Source organism: Daktulosphaira vitifoliae, unplaced genomic scaffold (assembly GCF_025091365.1).
Source record: "Daktulosphaira vitifoliae isolate Bord-2020 unplaced genomic scaffold, ASM2509136v1 Scaffold_1, whole genome shotgun sequence".
Lineage (NCBI taxonomy): Eukaryota > Metazoa > Arthropoda > Insecta > Hemiptera > Phylloxeridae > Daktulosphaira > Daktulosphaira vitifoliae.
Window position 1 is genome coordinate 74,782,736 of NW_026099572.1, and position 20,231 is coordinate 74,802,966.

Sequence of the window (20,231 nt, forward strand, 5' to 3'; positions counted from 1 at the left end):
ACATACATACATACATACATACATACATACATACATACATACATACATACATACATACATACATACATACATACATACATACATACATACATACATACATACATACATACATACATACATACATACATACATACATACATACATACATACATACATACATACATACATACATACATACATACATACATACATACATACATACATACATACATACATACATACATACATACATACATACATACATACATACATACATACATACATACATACATACATACATACATACATACATACATACATACATACATACATACATACATACATACATACATACATACATACATACATACATACATACATACATACATACATACATACATACATACATACATACATACATACATACATACATACATACATACATACATACATACATACATACATACATACATACATACATACATACATACATACATACATACATACATACATACATACATACATACATACATACATACATACATACATACATACATACATACATACATACATACATNCGTTTGGAGAGTTACAAACTTACATACAAACAACATACAAACAACATACAACATACATGTGAAACTAATAAAAGCGTATTAAAAACGCTTCGATGCAAATGTTTAGATATTGTTTAATTTTAAAATTGGTGGATTATTCCAAAAGCTACATGATCTGCTATTTCCTTATTAATATCCTTATTAAGATAAAGTATGTCGAATAAAAAAAGGATTGTTAACAAATATTATTTCTCATAAAAAAATTGTGTTGATCTATACACTTTTCAATAAGTTATAGTATTATAAAATTAAAAATGTAAAAAATAAAAACGAGAATTTTCACACAGAAATAGCATTCGGTAGTTATTTTCACCGTGAAGACAAAATAAAGTTTAAAATTTTGTTTTTCCATAACAAAGTACATTACATTAGCTTTAATTTAAGACATATATATAAAAGTGTCAGACTTTCCGGAACACTTTTAAAAGTTAATTTTTTGTGAGAAAGTTGTCATTTTAATTCCCCCCTGTAGGCTGGTAAAAGTCAGATTTATGAAAAAAATTTATCAAATGATAGGTAAAGACATCATGCATTTATAAAAATATTTATGTTGATTTGGTCATTTTTAAAAAAGTTATGACAGTTTTAAGTAAAAAAAGTGAAAAAAATTACAAAATTTACCGATTTTTCAATTTGTAATTTTTTTGGATATCTCCCCCATTTACGGGGAACGAGGGAAATTTTTTCAATTTTTGAAGGTAATGTTTTCAAATAGATATAATTTGTGATCTTTTGACGTATTGTTGAAAGAAATCGGTCCAGTAAGAGATGAGAAAAAGTGGCAACAGACATAAAAAAAAAACACATCATGGTAAAACCAATACCTTATATAAAATAATAATGATAATAATGATATAAAATTTATATCATTATTCTCTATAAGTCTAAATTTTCCGTCCAGTCTGGTCCTACGGCATACAACTATGGGGCATAACCAAACCTTCAAACACCAAAACTATCCAGGCGTTCCAGTCAATTTGTTTGCGCCTAATAACCTCTGCCCCTAGGTATGTCACAAATAAAAACTTAAATAAAGACTTAAACATACCAACAATTAACCAACTAGCAAAATCCCTCTATTCAAATTTCCATTCAAATCTAAGTACTCATTTTAACCTATTTTAATCCAAGGAGATCAAAAAGAAGGTGGCCTAGAGATCTTCTTCAACAACTAATAAGAAAATTTTTTTTTATATTAGTTAACTAACCTTCCTAGTCGTGTGACACTGCTGAGTGTCTTCACATAAACGTCAATTTCATTGTCATGAATATAATAGCTGTCATCAAATTGGCATAATGTACTTATTGTATAGATTGTAAATAAATTTTCTGTAAAATAAAAAAGAAAAGTCTAAATTTAAATATTACTAAAAAAAATGACAAAATAAAAATTTAAACGTTAACTGGACAACAAGTCACTTATATTTAACTGTATTACTTTGGAAAAAATTCAATGTTAATCATTGAAATTCTTGGCCCCTCAATAAAAAAATAATTACGGTGTCTTAAGGATCATGCCGAAACGTCAGGGGATTATGGAGGATATAAACCCTCAATTGGCAAAATTTAGTAGTTTCAGTCGGAAATTATTGATCATAAGACATTGCACACACATACAAAAATTTATTCAGACGATATATATAATTCCCCTTTCCACATTTTTAGTTTTGGGACGGCCTACCTGTAAGTCAGTAGGTACGTCACTATATAGCGTCATAATTGTTCTTAAATTTATTTTTGTAATAACATTACATTAATCACTTAAGTCTTATCAAACATTTCATAACACGAACATTTACTCTCTTATCATGAGATTTCCAGCTTATGAATGAATTTTTTTGTGGATGCTTATAGACGTTAAGAAATATAAAGTTCTTTTAATTTAAACTTCCTAATTCTATTTTTGAATAAAGACTCTCCATGAAATGATTTGAATAACACATTTAGTTATCAGTATTGTATGTTATTTAGCAATCCACGTTTTATCAATTTACGTGTTTTATCATATACTATGTGATCATCATCGTTAAATTATTTACGTTAAAAAAAAACTAATTTTTAATGTTTTACGATTCATGAAAACCCAATTAAATAATTATTTTTGTGTTATCTTTTATAAATAACAAAAACTAATAAATTTCAAATTTATTTAATTATTATTTTAATTGGAAACATTTATGGAAAGGTAATATGCATTTTTATTAATTATTCATGTCACTTAATGACTCACTATTGAATTAAGTAGTTATTATACACTTCATGTTATTTATAATTTTTTTAAATTTATTCTATTCGTCAGGTAAAATACTGAAATAAATCGGTCATTTGATTTGTTTCGTTCTATTGTTAACACGTAAGTATTATTTCTAGTTATATTATATATTTTTTAAACTTATTTATATGCATATAATAAACTACATACATAAAAAACGTATGCCTTATATTTGTGCATAGTATTTTCATATGAAGGGTTTATTAAGGGATAATTTAATTTTTTTATAAATTATAATTATACTTATGGTATTTATTAGATAGATTATTTTTTATTAAATTTTTAATGCTATCAATTTTTTTAAGACACTTAATATATAAACAGTGAAGAATTTATAAGCTTATAAAATAAAAATATAACATTACTAGTTATACATAACCTATATAATAAAAATTGATCACTTATAGCAAATATTATTTAATATTACATTATGTAGTATGCATTTAGCACTGATGATGGTAACATTGTTCCCAAAATATTTTTATACAATTTTTAGTTTTAAATTAATATTTTATATATATTTTGAATTTTAAATATACATAACCTATAAACTTAAAAGTATTAATGTTTTCAATTTTATAAATTAAGTTTTTAAAAATCATTTATTATTTTATTTTTAATTAAATTAAGTCAAGGATAAAATAAATATTGCATAATCTTATCAAAACATTGTGTTGAACAGGCTACTTAAAAATTATTTGTTTAATAATCATTGAGTAGGAAAACTGATAAGAGTTATTTTATACTTAACTAACAATTAAAAGTATTTTATACATAATGACTATAGTATTTTATTTTGTTCCAGTACTCCTGATTATGTGACGACCTTAGACCTTGTAATTATGTTTTCAGTATCTGACTATAAGTTTGAAATAACTAGCACTATTACAATCATGCTTATCATAATCATGTACACATCTTGTCATGTGTTTCGTTATTACACCAAGTATGCAATATTTTCAGTATTGTCATTTATATCGGCTACTGTTTTCATACCTCTAATGATATGGCGACCAAGAGATTACCGAAATGGGTTGTAAGTTTTAAAAAAAAAAGCTTATTTGAATAAATTATGTTTAATTCTTGTAAAAATTATCAGATTGCCAGCATGGGGTGGTCGTCAAATATCAAAAATTTTAGGTCTCACGTGGGAATTTAGAGGAAAAGAAAATATTGTAAAGGATTCTGGTTGTGTGGTTTTAATTAATCACCAAAGTTGTTTAGATTTACTCGGTATTATGAAAATTATTATTATAATTTTTTCTGACAATACAAATATAACTAATATAATATTTTACATTTTCAGTGTTAGCTGAAATATGGCCAGTTATGGATAAATGTACTGTAATATCTAAAAAGGAAATTTTTTATTTTTGGCCTTTTGGCTTAGCATCATGGTTATGGGGTACAATATTTATTGATCGCTTAAATGTTGAAAGCGCTCAAAGTACAATTAATAAAACTGCAGAAACGATACGTCAAAAACAAGTAAATAATTTTTTGTAATTATTTAATTATCATTTAATTGGAAAATATTCCTTTTTTTATAAAATAAAAGAAATATTTTATGTTTGTGATGTGATAATGAGAAGGTATTTTACAATGATATATATTTTTTTCTCAACTGTCTCCACATTTCTTGAGTATCGACTAGAACACTTATATTTAACCACATGTTAAATTATTTCAAATTATATCTAATTAAACCTATCGTCCCCATAAATTGAAAAAATTGTCTTCAATCAAATGAAGGAAACCCCTAAAAGAATTAAAATTGCTAAATTTTGATATATTTTTACACTTTTTGACTCTAAACTGTCAATATTTTTAAAAATGAATAAATTAAATCAAAATATTTTAAATTTTACTTTGGTGTATCCTTTTCATTTGAAAATTTGACCCTTTACCTGTCCACAAGAGGGATTAAAATACCAACTTTTGAACTTAATTTATGAAAATTTTCTGGAAATTCAGTGTTATTTAAATATATGTTAAATTAAAGCTTATGTTATATACTTTGAATTTAAAAATTTAATTTACTGATATATTATTTTCTATTTAAGAATATATTTTAGTTGTTAAAAATAGAATTTAATGTTATAAAATTGAAGTTAAGTTACCAGTAATGATGCTCCTATCTATGGCTAACAATATGTTTTTTATATTCAATATGAAATTTCTTAAAGGTGGAGAATGCATAATTAAATTGAAAAGCTAAATTTAAAAAAACTAAATTGTTTAATGTTATATGTATAATCCAATCAGTTTTTTACTAAAGAAAAATAATTTTTATTTTAAATAGTTTAAACAATTAATAAAGCAAAAGTTTTTTTTTGGAAAGGTGAAAAGTTTTAAGTATTTAGGATCAGTTGTGCAAAAGAGCGGTGGTATTGATGAGCATGTAAGACATAGGATTAAATGTGGGTGGTTGAAGTGTAGAGAAGCATCAGTTGTCTTATGCAATAAAAGAATTCCAATGAGGTTGATAGGTAAATTCTACAAGACTGCAGTGAGACCATCTATGAAGTATGGTTCAGAGTGTTGGGCGGTTGATAAGAAAGTAGAGCAGAAAATGAGTGTGGCAAAGATGAGAATGCTTAGATAGATGAGTGGAGTGACTAGAGAAGATAGAATAAGGAACGAGCATATAAGATAAAGTATAGGTGTAGCGTGAATCGTGGATAAGATGAGAGAAAATAGACTTAGATGGTTTGGTCATGTTATGAGGAGAAAATAATCAGTAGCCGTAAGAACAGTTATAGCAATAAATTCAAGGAAAAATAGGAAGAGGAAGACCAATAAAGAGATGGAGAGATATTATTGAATGCGATATGAAGACAGCTGATGTAAGCGTAGAGGATGTGGGTGATTGTATCAAGTGGGAGTTTAGGATAAGAGTAGCTGACCCCAAGTTGTTGGGATTAAGGCGAGGAAAAAGAAGAAGAAGAATAAAGTAAAAGTGTAATAATGCAATATTGTAATAATATCTACGCCAATGATCTTAAAATTAAGATTTATATTAAATAAAAATTTCAATTTTTTTTAGGCACGATTATGCATGTTTCCCGAAGGTACAAGGCATTGTGGTGATGATCTTTTACCTTTTAAAAAAGGAGCATTTCATGTGGCAATTTCTTCTCAAGTACCAATTCAACCAATTGTTGTATCTCATTATACCTTTTTAGATCACGAAAAACGTATTTTCAATTCAGGTAAATTAAACATAACATTTTAAACCAATAATTTGTACATTTGAGTGCTGTGAAAGCTAATATATCAAATAAATAATTATTTTTAAAAATTAATAATCTCATATTTAAAATAGATCTTTATTAAAGTAATTTTATTAATTAGAACATTGAACAATTCTTTTTTGGTCAAAATAACATTGACATTTTCATCTCTAAAAAAGATAAGATGTATGCTACAAAAATTTTTTTCTGTTTTATCCATATTAATGATATCTATTAATAGAATGATTTTAGAATTTTTTAATTAAATTTTTGAAATCTAATAGAATTTTACATTAAAAACTCATATATTAATAAAATTTACCACTTGTCCACTGAATAAAAACCTATTGAATTAATGAAGTATTTCTGACTAGAAAAACAATTAGCTACTTAAAAAAAATTGTACAAACCCTAAAATTAAAAATTTTTAAAAATACTATAAAAGCCACTAATATTCTAAGCAAAAAATTGCTTATTTAAATTTTGACAACTAGGTAATCATTATTAACACTAAACAAATAATAGAATCCCTCCCAAAATAATATTATATTAACAGAGTAGTCCACAATATTTTGACTAATTTAAGAAATTATTATCTAATAAATATTTTTCTTTACTTTTATTTTTAAATTATTGTACTTTAGGATTATGAAAATATCATTATAATAATATACTTTTAATTTGTGAAAATTAAATAAAATTAAGAATCATTTTTCAGAGTAAATCTTAATAAAAAATATCTTATTGATATAATTAGAAAAATTTCTGTAATAATTTAAAGTTTATCAAAATTCTAATATTCATGTATTTTTTTTTATTAAACATAATTTAATGTATCAATCATTGAAATTTTTATTGAGAAAAGGACAAAAGAAAACATATTCTTTTCACTTAACTATTGGGATTGTTGGTAGGTAACTTTTTATTATAAATTATTATCATTTTAATTACAGTTGCTCAGTCAATCAATAATAATTTTCATAGAAAAATTTTTATTTATTGGCTACCAATAATATGCATTAATATTATATAATAGTAACAAATAATATTATAATTACTATATAATTCTATGTATTTTCTCTTAGAATCTGTTTTAAAAAATGGTTACCTTGAATTTTTTTTTATATTTTCATAGTCCTAATGAATAACAAAAAAATTAATGTAAAATATTCAGTAGATATAGTAGATTCAGTTATAGATTTGTCAAAACATCATAGACCACTATATATACAGAGTGATCCATTATTATAACCCACATTATTACTTATAAAATAAAAATAATTTCGAGGATATCAGTTTTGGCTTTTTTTAGTTACATATATTTCTTGATTTAATAATTATTAAATACTATTTTGGTCCATGTCATATATGTTATAAGAGTGTCAACTAAATTTTTTTAATGGCAAAAAAGATATTTAATTATTTTATTTAGTAGAAAATGGTTTGATTGAGAAAATAACTGGTCAATAACAAAAATGGAACTAGTATTTCAGAAATTATTACCATTTTAATACTTAAGAAAGAAAAGGCTGCAACTGAGAATAATTAATGAAAAAATAGTCATACTTGCCCCTCACTCTTACTCTATATTTTAAAATGGATATAACTTACGAAATAATGATTCAAAAATTATTATTGACTAGTAATTTTCTTAATTAGATCATTTTTTTATTTTTTAAACTAATTAAATATAATTGTTTTCCTTTGAAAAAAAAAAGTTAGCACCCTTATATGACATAAGGGATGAACACAAAAAATACTTCATAGTGAATAAATTGAAAAAAATAAAATAAATTAAAAAAAAGATCAGTACTATTTTTATTTTGTAAGTAATTGAATGGCTTATGATTAAAGAATGAATTTATATGCAATTACACATTTTATTAAGTTATCCAGAATTCATAATTAGCCAGAGCAAATTTGTATTAATTGGCATAAAAACACAGTCATGTGCTCTAACTGGGGTCTAATGTTGTGGTGGATTAGAGGTTAGGTTTTTATAACTTATTTTTAAATAATATTTTTATCTTAACAATTAAATCTAGCTATCTTTTATCTAATTAAATATCTAAGAATACTTAATGAAAAATACTTTAATCTAGAGTAAATTATTTTCAATGTTTTATTTTTAAATGATATTACAAAAAAGTTTGTATTTAATTTTCATTATAATTTTGTTACTTCAATTTTATCTTATATTATATATTCACTCAAGGTAATGTCTATAAAATGTAATTATCTTTATTAGTTTGTTGTAACCATATATATCTGAAACATTCTATCTAAAATTCTTTACTCGGATATCACAAAAATACTCTGTAAGTCTTTTGGTTTCACCCATCTACCATTTTGGATCCCATAGAATCATGCTTTTTTCATTGGGATGAAATCAATATCTTTGGGTGCAATACTTCTTTGTTGAAATGATGGGGTGGGTTAAGGTAATTATAACAAGTTTTTACTAGAGATTTCATGATACTTTAAAATCAAAAAATTAATTGCATGTTTGTTAAAAAATCATATTTAAATATATATTTTCTCATAAAATTCTGTTATACTTAGCTTTTTATTATACTAGATTTTATTTTCATAAATGAAATTATTTTTCCAGGTCATAGTGTTATAACAATATTGCCTTCTATTTCAACAGAAGGATTAAACAAAGAAAATTTGTCAGACCTTATAGATAAAACTAGGTCTGTAATGAATGATGTTTTCAAAAACTCAACAGAAGAACTCAAAACTAAATATAATGAAGTTAGCTAAGTCTGCATTGGTTCATTTCTTGAGAGTATTGACTTATGATTTAGTGTAAGAGCTTGATAATTTAACCAATAAAACTATAAGTTAATAAAGCTTAATAGTTTTATTTTAAAATAAATCACTAACAGTATTTTTGACAATAATTTATTCTAATGAAAAAATTATATGTATTATGAGTATAAATCTTTAAAATAGTAAACGTAAATAATTAATACTTAATTAACTTTTTGTTACAAATAAACTGTACTTTTTTATATATTCAGTAATATTTAGTTAATGATGTCTATGTTTTTCAATTTGTGAAAATTCAATATGTTATTGATTACAAATATTTTGTTGTAGGATAAAATAAGTACAAAATTATTCTTATTTTTTAATTGAAAATACAAAATGTAAAGAAGTAGTCATTTTGATAACAGTTCTATTCTTGTAAAATTTTATGAACTTTAAATTTTAACTTTATTTTTCTACTTGTATCACTGTGTGATAACTATAAAAATATTTTTGAAATAAAATAAATTGCAGTTTATTTGAGTTATTATTTTCATGTTGATCTTAATTTTTTTTTTTTAGGGAATACATTTTTTTTTTACTTCTGAGTTATGATTTAAAATTGTATTAAGCAATATTTAATTAATGATGTATTGTTTTTTCCAAAATCCTTTCAAATATTACATTTAAGTAAAAATGTTGTAGCTGCATTAATCTACGAAGGGACTTGCACTCCTCGAGCTTCCGCTTCATATATTTAATTTATATATAACAATAAGGTTGTTAAACGCCTTATTAATTTGATTAACTTTTTTTTTGCACATAAATTATTTTTTACTCATCAATTTTTGAAATGTGCTTTTGCACATTTCACCTAGTCAACATTTTGAAGTGATAACTTCTTATTAGAGGGTAAATAGCTTCATTACGTAACGCGTTACAGCGCCAGTCTGTCTGGCTTCCCTTTCTCTCACGCATACGGCAGTGGTCCCCTCTCTCTCTAACCTACAGCGCTAGTCGTATTTCGGACAGACGCTTCTCCCTCTCTCTCTCGCACGGTCACGAGCTCTATCTCTTTCTCTCTGCGTGCTTTCACTGCCTACATCAACGTGCATATGCATGAGTGCGTCGCTGCTGCTGCTGCTGGGCTGTCTCTATAATTTAGTTATTAGTAAATTTAGTAATTTTTCAGTATATCATAGTAAAAAAATAATTATTCGCGTTCTGATAAACATAATTAAAAAAAAAAAAATTGAATATTAAATTAATGAATACATAAAGGAAAATTTTTATTATCAAAAACTCAAAAAATTTTTAATAATATTTTAATAGAACATAAATATTTTTAAAAAGCGTTAATTTCGTTGTAATTCAATAGAATTATACTTATAATTTTTTTTTTTTAGTATTATAATTTAAGTAAACATTTTTAATTTTAAATTAAAAATTCCACTTATTTAAACAAAATTATTCAATAAATTAATCATTATTTTCGCTACTTAAATTTTTTTCAATAAAATAATTATTAATAATTATAATTACATTAATAACATTGTTTAATTAAATTAAAAGAAATTTTGTTAAATTTAAACTTTATTATTTTGTATTACACAAATGTAAAAACTATAATAATTTTAAGTTAATTATAATAGTTAACTACTATAAAAGCCAAAAAAAAATTTGAAATGCTGACATAACATTGCGTCTAATTAATATTGTAAAAAAAATTAATATATTTAAACCGTGGATCAACTTAGATTTTTGCCAGTGTTTTATTGTTGGCGGCAAGTATTCGTTTGGGCTATTCTTAATTTTCAGACGAAGAAATAAATTATTTTTTAGAAAATACAAATTTTTATTATATAATCAAGACGCAATGTTATTCAGAATTCTCGCCACTTAATTTATACTTAATTTAAAATCGATTAATCGTAAAATAGATGTTGATTATTTATTTAGACTTTTCAACCTGCTAACAGGTTGAAAAGTGTCTTAATATTACATAATATTATATTGTATATATTAATATAATATAATATAATATATTAATATTATAATGTATAATATTTTCATATAGGATTACATAATGATACTATGTACATATTCAAAAATTGTAACTAAGAATAAAATATATTTTATAATCAATAAAAGATTTAATTAATAAATAACCTTTCCTTACATTATCATATTAATATGATAAAATAAAATTTAAGTAATAACCTAAGCTAATACAATTTCAGGATATTTTCCAATTATTGTTTCCTCAGGCGTCCTCTTGGTGTCTTCCCAGTTATTTTTCCTTCGAAGATGTTGATTATAAAGTCATTATGCCGGATGATGTATCCGATTAACTTAATTTTTCTTGATTCAATCACCTTCCTAGACCGATCTTATCCAAATTTAGACCGGATTAGCTCAGACTGGAATTAAAAAAAAATAAATTTTAGATTTGATCGGGCTTAAAATTTACTTGTATATTTGAGACAGAGCGGACTTCTAAAAATAAAATTGGGATCGAATCGGCCCGTATTTTTTAGTTCTTAAACTTAATCTTTGATATATGAATGTTGTCAATAGATAGCTACCATATTTTATTTTTATTATGTGCTTATGTTACATTAAAAACTTCAATAATATTTTTATTTTATGATACATATTTTTCATCGTGATTAAGTTATTTATAAAAGTTTTTTTCTACTACTTCATTAACAGATGAGTTGACAGACCTATCTGGAATCTTTCTATAATAGTGTTCTATTATTACTATTACTATAGTGCCTTAAATTATTCATATGACAAGGTTTCTATGAGAGGTGCAATTAATGATTATAATTTACTGAAATGATAATTTTATAATATAGGCCAGTCAACAAAGGAAATATTGCGGAAAAAATTCCCAACCAAATTTTTTTTTTTTTTAAGTTGAATTAAGATATGTATAACTACATACTAAAAGTCCTCATTGATTGGAATTGAACTTTTTTTTACAGCCTCGCAAAAGTTCAAAAATATGAGCTTTTTTAATTTTCTTAAAAAATATTTAACTTACAAAAAATAGTTTCGTACAAAAGTCGTTTAAATGACAATTCTAAACAAAAAAGGTATCCTATATTTTTTCATTTAAACAAATAATATTATGGTAATCTTTTTATTTTTCTTTGCCTTTATCCCAACTACTTGGGGTCGGCCATCCTTAATTTTTTTCCATTTTCTTATTCATTTTCCCATTATAAATTTTAATAGAATAGATCTTCAACAAAAGTACAATCTTCTTAATCTTTAATCTTTATTTCTATTGAATTTGTACGCATTGACCTTTGCAATGTACACATATAATAAATCATTTAAGCCCTGTTTTTCGACAGCCACAATTTTTATCAGCTCTAGCACTTGACTAAAGGCTGTTTTATGACAATTATCTTTATTATTACCATAAATACCGGTGTCAATTGACATAATATAATTGTTGTTTGGGAGTGTACAATTTAGCGTTTAGTTGGGTTTAAACAATATAGCGTCAAATCAATTACCTACTCTATCGGTCTATGCATTTATAAAATTGTGTCTAATGTAAGTATAACATGATAAAAAGAAATCATAAAATGAAAAAATGGAAAATAAAATAGTACTCATATTAAATGTAATGTAACTCGAAAAATATTTGTTTAAATGAAAAAATATAGGATACCTTTTTTGTTTAGAATTGTCATTTAAACGACTTTTGTACGAAACTATTTTTTGTAAGTTAAATATTTTTGAGAAAATTAAAAAAGCTCATATTTTTGAACTTTTGCGAAGCTGTAAAAAAAAATTTCAATTCCAATCAATGAGGACTTTTAGTATGTCGTTATACATATCTTAATTCAACTTTAAAAAAAAAAAAATTTGATTGGGAATTTTTTCGCTGTACACCAAAATTACTCCTTCGTTGACTGGCCTAATAAAATAGTTATCATAAATAGCTTGGTCAATGTTAACAATTTCTGAATCTGGTAACTACAAACGATTGATAGAATTTTTTTTTTTTTAATTTTGTAATTTCACACTAAATTCAAATAAATAAATAATTTATTACATAAATTAAATACAATAAATACGATCACAAAATAAGTAATTAGTTAGCATATTTAAGCTATACAAACGGGGAAACATGAACACTATTCAAGTGTCTCATTATATTTTGATATTTTTAGTAATTTTCGTCAGTATTAAAATTTTTTGAAAAATATTTCAAAACTACGCTATGGAAAAAAATGGCAATTTCAAAAACAATTTTTTACATTTTAAAACTGTTAAAACATTGTTTTTTTAACACTTGTGAAATTTCAATAAAGTATACTAAAAACAATAAGTTTTATTTTGGTATGATTTTCATGAAAATCCAATGAAAAACTAGAAGTAAGGAAAGTATTTAAAAGAGACCACTATGGATGACAAAAAAATGTTTTAACTCAATTTTCGAAAATGTTTTGGAATATCTTCCTACTTTTAACATATAATAAATTAAAGTGTAAATTTTAATTTTTTAGTGTATGAACTTTAATATTAAAAAAAAAATTTATTCAACAATTATTCTCCTATAAGTCTGTAGTCAAAGCATAAAATTAGTAATTTTTACTAAATAATTTATTTTCAATTTTTAAAAATGTTCTGAAATGTCTGACATAATAAAACATTTACTTAATTAAAGTTCATTAAACGTATGCTATTATTTAAAAAAGAAAAATTTGTTAACGTTTACTATGACAAAATGATCTCTGAAGTCAAAATTTCCATAAGTAATGATTATAATGTAAGGCAGTGCTGATCCCAATTAGTTGGGATAATGGCTAAGGAGATGTTGATGATGAATCTATAATGCGCTATATTCAACAAAACATTTTTTAGATTGGCACCAAGTCAGTTTTAAATATAGTGTTATTAATCACTGTTAAATATCATGTAGATTCTAGATGATATAAGTACACCCATACTATTTCAACTATTCTACGTCCCCACCAGTGGCGTATTTTGAATGATTTTTCGGGTGGTGTCCAACTTTTAATGAACCTCATAAACGAAAACTGTAGAAATGTTTACTGACGTAAAAAAAACTTACTATTTTTCTAATTACTATTTTAGGAATTGACAAATAATTTGAAATTTGAAATTTTGGTACTGTTGTATCTTAAAAGAAACAACCCTAGTGTCTTAACTTAAAGTAATAAAAGTTTAATAATAACTCAAATGTATTTATTATAGATATAATTAAACAATGCAAAACATACAAAATAAATATACACTAAAAACACAATAAAACAATACACAAAATGAAAACTTAATGTCATAAACGTACCGCGCGAAAAGAGATTACCTTCGGTGCTCCTGAGGTCTTCTCTCCTTTACGATTCATTCCATTTCGTCTTATATACTAAAATATTTTGTTTTTATTCTTTTTGAAAAATTAATAATACTATCGTTTTCAAAATTGTTTATAAATATTTAATTCCTGGTCTAGTAATAATAGATCAGGAAATTACAATTAAACAAAACATTACAAAAATGTTTTACTTCCAGCTTTACAAATGATAAACTATATTACAGTATACAGACTGATTTTTTTATCATAACCCACTCATTTACTTGTAGAATAAATATAATTTAAACATTATTTTTGGTTTTCTTTAGTTACACATTATTCTTAAATTATTAACTATTTAAAACTTTTTATGTTCATCCCTTATGCCTTGTAAGGGTGTCAACTTTGTCTTTTTGTCTTTTAAATGGGAACACATATTTTGAATATAATAAAATGTTTGGATTTTTAATTAAATAGTAAATGGCATTTGAATTTTTAATATAACTTTATTAGTTTATTAGATATAAACATTTAAAGTTTCAAATTTTTGAGTTAATATACATGTATAATACACATGATGATATGATTACAAATACAGGTAGCTAAATGGTTTATATGATATCAATGTCGCAGTCACGAATTGTTTATTATCAATTATGACTATCATAGATATACTTTCTATATTGTCAGTTAGTGTATTTATAAACTCACAACAATGTCCCTTACTACCATTGATAATAACAATGCTGTGTACCTGCTAATTTCTTTGAAGTTGTTTTAAACAAGGTAACTCATAACTAAATACTTAATTTATAATAAGCAAACAAATAATAAAATCTCCTTTCAGTATTGATGTTCGTAAATTACTTGCTTTTGATGATGTTTCAGTGTCATTCCACTTCGAAATTATAAATAACGATTCAATTAGGTACACAAAAAGCTCAAGAAAATCATTGACAGCATAAAAACGTTCAACTCATTTAGTCGCACATAATTGTTTTAATGATTTTTTAGTTATACATTTTTGACTTTCTTCGATTTGACTTTTCAACACATCTTTTCGCTTTGGGTATATGAAAAAATCTCTAACTTTAGATGTTGTTCCTAATCAATTTCATGTTTTTTGTATAGAAGATGAATAAGAAATAGCAAGGTTTAAAACATGAACAGCACAATGAACAAACGTCGCAAGCGGATAACTATGGTGAATAAGAGATTGAGCTCCGTTAAATTGACCAGACATAGAAGCACATCCATCGTAACACTGTCTTCTAAGGTATTTTGTTTCTACACCAAATGAATGTAAATTTTGAATAATAATATATAAACCTTTTCCAGTAGTACCTATTGTAAGCATAAACTGAAGAATTCTTCCTTGATAATCATATTTTCAACATCTAAATATCGAACACACAAAGTTACTTGTTCGCTTCCACCAATGTCGGCCGTTTCATCAGCAAGTATTTTGAAACATCTTTGGGCATTTATGTTTGTTACGATTTTATTTAAAATAATTTTATTGCAGGATTCAATTATTTCATTTTAAAGTGTTTCACTTGTATTGTTTCTTCAGCTTCCAAAAATGATTTTAAACGGTCATCTCCTTGGCTCTGTATCTTAATATTTCTCTAAAATTTCCTTGATTTTTTTGGATAACTTGTCATTTTCTTGATATATATTGAAGTTACAAAGATAACCGTTATTGTCAAAAAAAAAAACTAAATAATAATAATAACATTAAAAATGCAAATAATAATTAAACCTATAAGGTAGTGTGATGGTGTCACGTTTTCATAATCGTGAGAATTATTTTAATAAAATACAGACAGCACATCCGCTGCCTGAGACTGATGAATTAACAAATAATATTTATTGCCAAATCGGCAATAAGTATAATTATTATAAAAACCCAATAGACCTGACCATCGTGGTCAGTCGACTCCAGTGCCTTGTGTCATTCATCAGTCTCAGTACTCGGTTGTCGCTGTCCGGCTTACTGTTTAAAGTAAAGTCTTTGTTTATTCCTTTTCTAACCTATATACTCTTTTCCTCGACATTTCAGAGTACTTGTGTCTTGCACTTCGTCTGCACCTCGTACTCTGTTATCTTTCCTCACCTGGTACGCCTAGTATTTGTGTCTGGCACTTCGTCTGCACCTTATACTCGGCTACCCCGTTCTCTCTCTGAAGTACTTGTGTCTTGCACTTCGTCTGCACCTCGTACTTCATTATCCTCTCCTAATAACTAAAGTACTTGTGTCTTGCACTTCGTCTGCACCTCGTACTTTGTTATACTCCTTATCTGGTACGCCCAGTATTTGTGTCTTGCACTTCGTCTGCACCTTATACTCGGCTACCCCGTTCTCTCTTTGGAGTACTTGTGTCTTGCACTTCGTCTGCACCTCGTACTTCATTGTCCTCTCCTATACCCCAAGTATTTGTGTCTTGCACTTCGTCTGCACCTCATACTTTGGGCTCCTTTTGCGTACACCTGGTATTTGTGTCTTGCACTTCGTCTGCACCTCATACCTAGGTGTTACTCTTATTCTCCCTTCCTATAACAACAGCCTTTCGACACCCACAGCTAACCCGGAGTGTCAGCCGAGCACGGTGACTGCTGTACGACAACACGCACGTGAATACCTAGACAGCAGGCACCACCTCCTCATATTCATCTTCGTACACACAGTTACACATTTACACCTTTCACACTTTTACCCTAATATCATTTTTACTTTTTACTGTGTTACGACAGTAGTTAAACCCTAAAGTTATTTTCGATTAGTTAAAGTCGTTAAAATTAATTCATATCTCCTGTTATTTTCTTTTATCAGAATTAATATGTCATTAATTTAATTATTAATTAAATTGTTAAACTATATTATATATTCAACTTAATAAATTTTTATGTTAATTATAATCGCATGGCATGATGTTTTTTGTTAATAACTAAATGGTAATAGCAATTTCACATAGGCAAAATTTTTAATAGTTGCAAGAGAATAAATCCAAACGTTGATATTTTATTTCATACAGATTAAATTTTATATGTATAAATATTCTATTAACCGATATCAAATNTATATGCATAAAAATTCTATTAACCGATATCAAATTTATTCCACTTGAACTTTCATAAAAAAATCTCTATCATTTGTAAATTAATGTAATAAATAAACAAACAAATACAAAAGGTTTTTCTTCAAAATATCTTTAAAATATATATATATAAATATATTTTTTGATAATTCTCTGTAATAAATTCTTAAAATATTGTATTCTTTGACCAATAATACAATTAAAATAAATAAGTATTGTTTATACTAAATTTATTTATACATTTTACAATGGCTTATACATTTTTTTAATGAATTTTCNACTAAATTTATTTATAATTGGCTTATACATTTTTTTAATGAATTTTTACAATTAAGTTTCCTTGACAATTAGATGTAAATGTTGATTTTATCGACATTTCAGTTCACTTCGTTTTTTCCCGTGAAAAATAAACTATCGTCTTGTGTAATTATTAAGATTTATTTAATTAGTTATTGATATGGCAAGTGAAAAAAAAAATTTTGGTCAAACAAATGAATCAAACTTACATAAGGTCATACGCAGAGTTGAAGACATATGGAATCGTCGTTTCATGCATTCCAATTGTGTTTTAAATAATACAAATAAAGGACAAATATCAAAAAAGTCAATTAAAGATGGAAGAATTATCTGTAAACACTATTAAGATTAATAATTAAAATAACAATTTTGAATAGAGAAGAAGTTTTTTAATATAAAATATAAGAAAAATTAATAATAAGTTCTCTTATTCATATATAACAATAATTCAGTCGCTTTACTTTAATTTAACTATTTTAATATTAAAAACCTTTTTCGAAATTGATTATTTAATTAATAATTATTAAAATTATATTCAATTTGCAGCAATTATTAATAAAAATATTTATCCTATAAAAAATTCCATTATTCCAAAAAAACGCACGTATCGAAAAACGAATAAAAATGATAAAATTATTCCAGAAAAATTGGTAACTATAATTATATTAATATATTTATTCGATTTAGCTATGTTATTGGGGTTTGTCTGATTCAAAAATATAAAATAAACTATCAACCCCCTTAATATAAATGCGGTAACATAATGTTTAATATTATTCTGCTATTTTTTCTATTAGATTTTTATGGGAAATTCAATTTTTATCGAAGATAATAATATAATATTAAGTATAGTTTATTTGTTTATTTAAATATCTCTTTGGTTACCTAGAATATGATGCAGCAAAGAGAATTCGGAACACTTTTTCAGAATGAAAAATCTGAAAAATATAAAAATGAAATTTTAAATTCAACAGAAAAAAAAAATATAGCAATTTCAAAAGACAATCCGCTATTAATATCAGCTGATTTGTTAGAAAAGGTATATTTTATTATGCTTTATTTCAATAAAAAGATTATAGGGTATACCCTAAACCATTTTTTGGACTTAAAGTAGATTTCTTAAATAAATTTTTCATATAATTAAATATATTTTNCTTAAATAAATTTATCATATAATTAAATATATTTTTATGATCTGTTAAGAGTTTTCATAAGAAAAATTTGGAACGCAAATCCGAAATAAAAAAACAACTTTTTGAGATATCTTCTAATACTACTGCTCGACCAAATTTAAAAAGAAATTCATCCGAAGAAGATGAAAAAGTCATAAAAAGTATACAACTTTTAAAATATAATTCATTTTTAAAAAATAATATAATAAACGTTTTGATTTTTGAAACAAATGTAATATTTTAAAACATAAATTATTTTAGAGCCAAAAATTAGTTCGAATCTTTTGACCTTAAATACGCCGAATGACGTAAATTTACTTGCTCTGTCCACTATTGAAGTAATAAAAGTACCAGAGAAAGAAAAAGGTAATTAGTTATTTAATCTATTTATTTTATGTAAAATTAAATAAAAAAAGATTATTTATTAAACATAATTAATTATAATAATACGAGTTAAATTAATATAACTTCTGCAGAGGCTTGTCATTAAGGGGGTCCATGGACGTTTTAAACAAAAGTAATTATACGTGTTTAATTTCATATTCCAAAACCTTAAATAAACCTAACTAATTGTAAACTGTTCAACAAAGTTTTTTATTAATTTTATGAAAAATGTTTAAATATGGTTACATTTGCAGAAGTAATACAAGATCAGAACACAAAATCTCTTGATCAGTATAATGCACCTTCATTTAAATCGCCCACATCTTGGTATACTTCAGACACAATTAATGAGTATATTAAAATGATTGTAACACGGTCAAAAGGTGAAGTCTATGCAGTTGTCACTGATTTTATTGTAGCGTATCTTCGAGGAGGTTATCCAGCTGTAAGAAGATGGATAAAAAAAGATATTCACACAATAAAATTACTTTTTGTGCCCATGAATGTATATGGGAGTCATTGGATATTGACAGTGGTTAATATACCTGAAAAGACTGTGACATCATATGATAGTCTTAAGTCGTATAAGGGTCCTTATCCAATGGTATTAAAAAATTTCTTAATTGAATGGGAGATGGACAAAAAAGGAAAAGCTTCTACATGGACATTACAAATAGGCGAGACATCTCGCCAAACCAATGGACATGATTGTGGGCCATTTACTGTTGAGCTGGCAGAAAAAATGTCTCGAGTAGATACAACACCAATAAATGCAAATTTTATGCCTTTTATAAGATTAAGACACAAAAATGAAATTATTGCTGGCAAGCTATTCTATTAATATTTTTATGAATGAAATTTTATTTTTGTATTTTATATCAATTTTCTTAATATTCACTATAAATTGAAATTTTTATTTGTATACCACCAAACATTTTTTTTACTTTTTCTATGTTTAATTGTTGTTTTGTTATTTTATTTTAATCTTATTTTTTTTTGTAACATCATTTCATTAAAGAAATTCAAATTTAATATAAATTTATCTTAACTGAAATAATTTAATGTTCTTGTTATGTGAATATACAAA

General features: G+C 25.1%; 2 protein-coding genes and 1 long non-coding RNA gene across 7 annotated transcripts; all 3 read left to right on the plus strand.

Annotated features, from left to right (window-relative positions):
- Positions 1-2,426: 2,426 nt before the first annotated feature.
- On the plus strand, positions 2,427-9,164 carry LOC126895386 (1-acyl-sn-glycerol-3-phosphate acyltransferase alpha-like). 5 transcript variants are annotated; one of them, XR_007701640.1, is made up of 7 exons: positions 2,427-2,781; positions 3,674-3,904; positions 3,968-4,101; positions 4,175-4,356; positions 5,915-6,080; positions 8,350-8,542; positions 8,713-8,838. XR_007701640.1 is itself a non-coding variant. In XM_050667201.1 (7 exons), the coding sequence occupies exons 3-7, from the start codon at positions 3,711-3,713 to the stop codon at positions 8,865-8,867; spliced, it is 831 nt and encodes a 276-aa protein (XP_050523158.1). In that variant the 5' UTR covers positions 2,437-2,781; positions 2,896-2,949; positions 3,674-3,710; the 3' UTR covers positions 8,868-9,158. The 5 variants fall into 5 exon arrangements, 4 of the variants coding, with proteins under 4 accessions (XP_050523157.1, XP_050523158.1, XP_050523159.1 ...); XM_050667201.1 differs by lacking the exon at positions 8,350-8,542 and adding an exon at positions 2,896-2,949 and having other exon boundaries at positions 2,437-2,781; positions 8,713-9,158; XM_050667202.1 differs by lacking the exon at positions 8,350-8,542 and adding an exon at positions 2,896-2,949 and having other exon boundaries at positions 2,438-2,781; positions 3,721-3,904; positions 8,713-9,159.
- Positions 9,165-14,897: 5,733 nt separating this feature from the next.
- Positions 14,898-15,746, plus strand: LOC126910584 (uncharacterized). The gene is made up of 3 exons (XR_007705276.1): positions 14,898-15,262; positions 15,325-15,469; positions 15,532-15,746. It is a non-coding gene; the product is annotated as an uncharacterized LOC126910584 (long non-coding RNA).
- A 1,900-nt stretch (positions 15,747-17,646) lies between these two features.
- On the plus strand, positions 17,647-20,165 carry LOC126895352 (sentrin-specific protease 1-like). The gene is made up of 6 exons (XM_050667120.1): positions 17,647-17,920; positions 18,135-18,238; positions 18,478-18,627; positions 18,792-18,921; positions 19,022-19,126; positions 19,399-20,165. The coding sequence occupies exons 1-6, from the start codon at positions 17,749-17,751 to the stop codon at positions 19,983-19,985; spliced, it is 1,248 nt and encodes a 415-aa protein (XP_050523077.1). The 5' UTR covers positions 17,647-17,748; the 3' UTR covers positions 19,986-20,165.
- Positions 20,166-20,231: the final 66 nt, after the last annotated feature.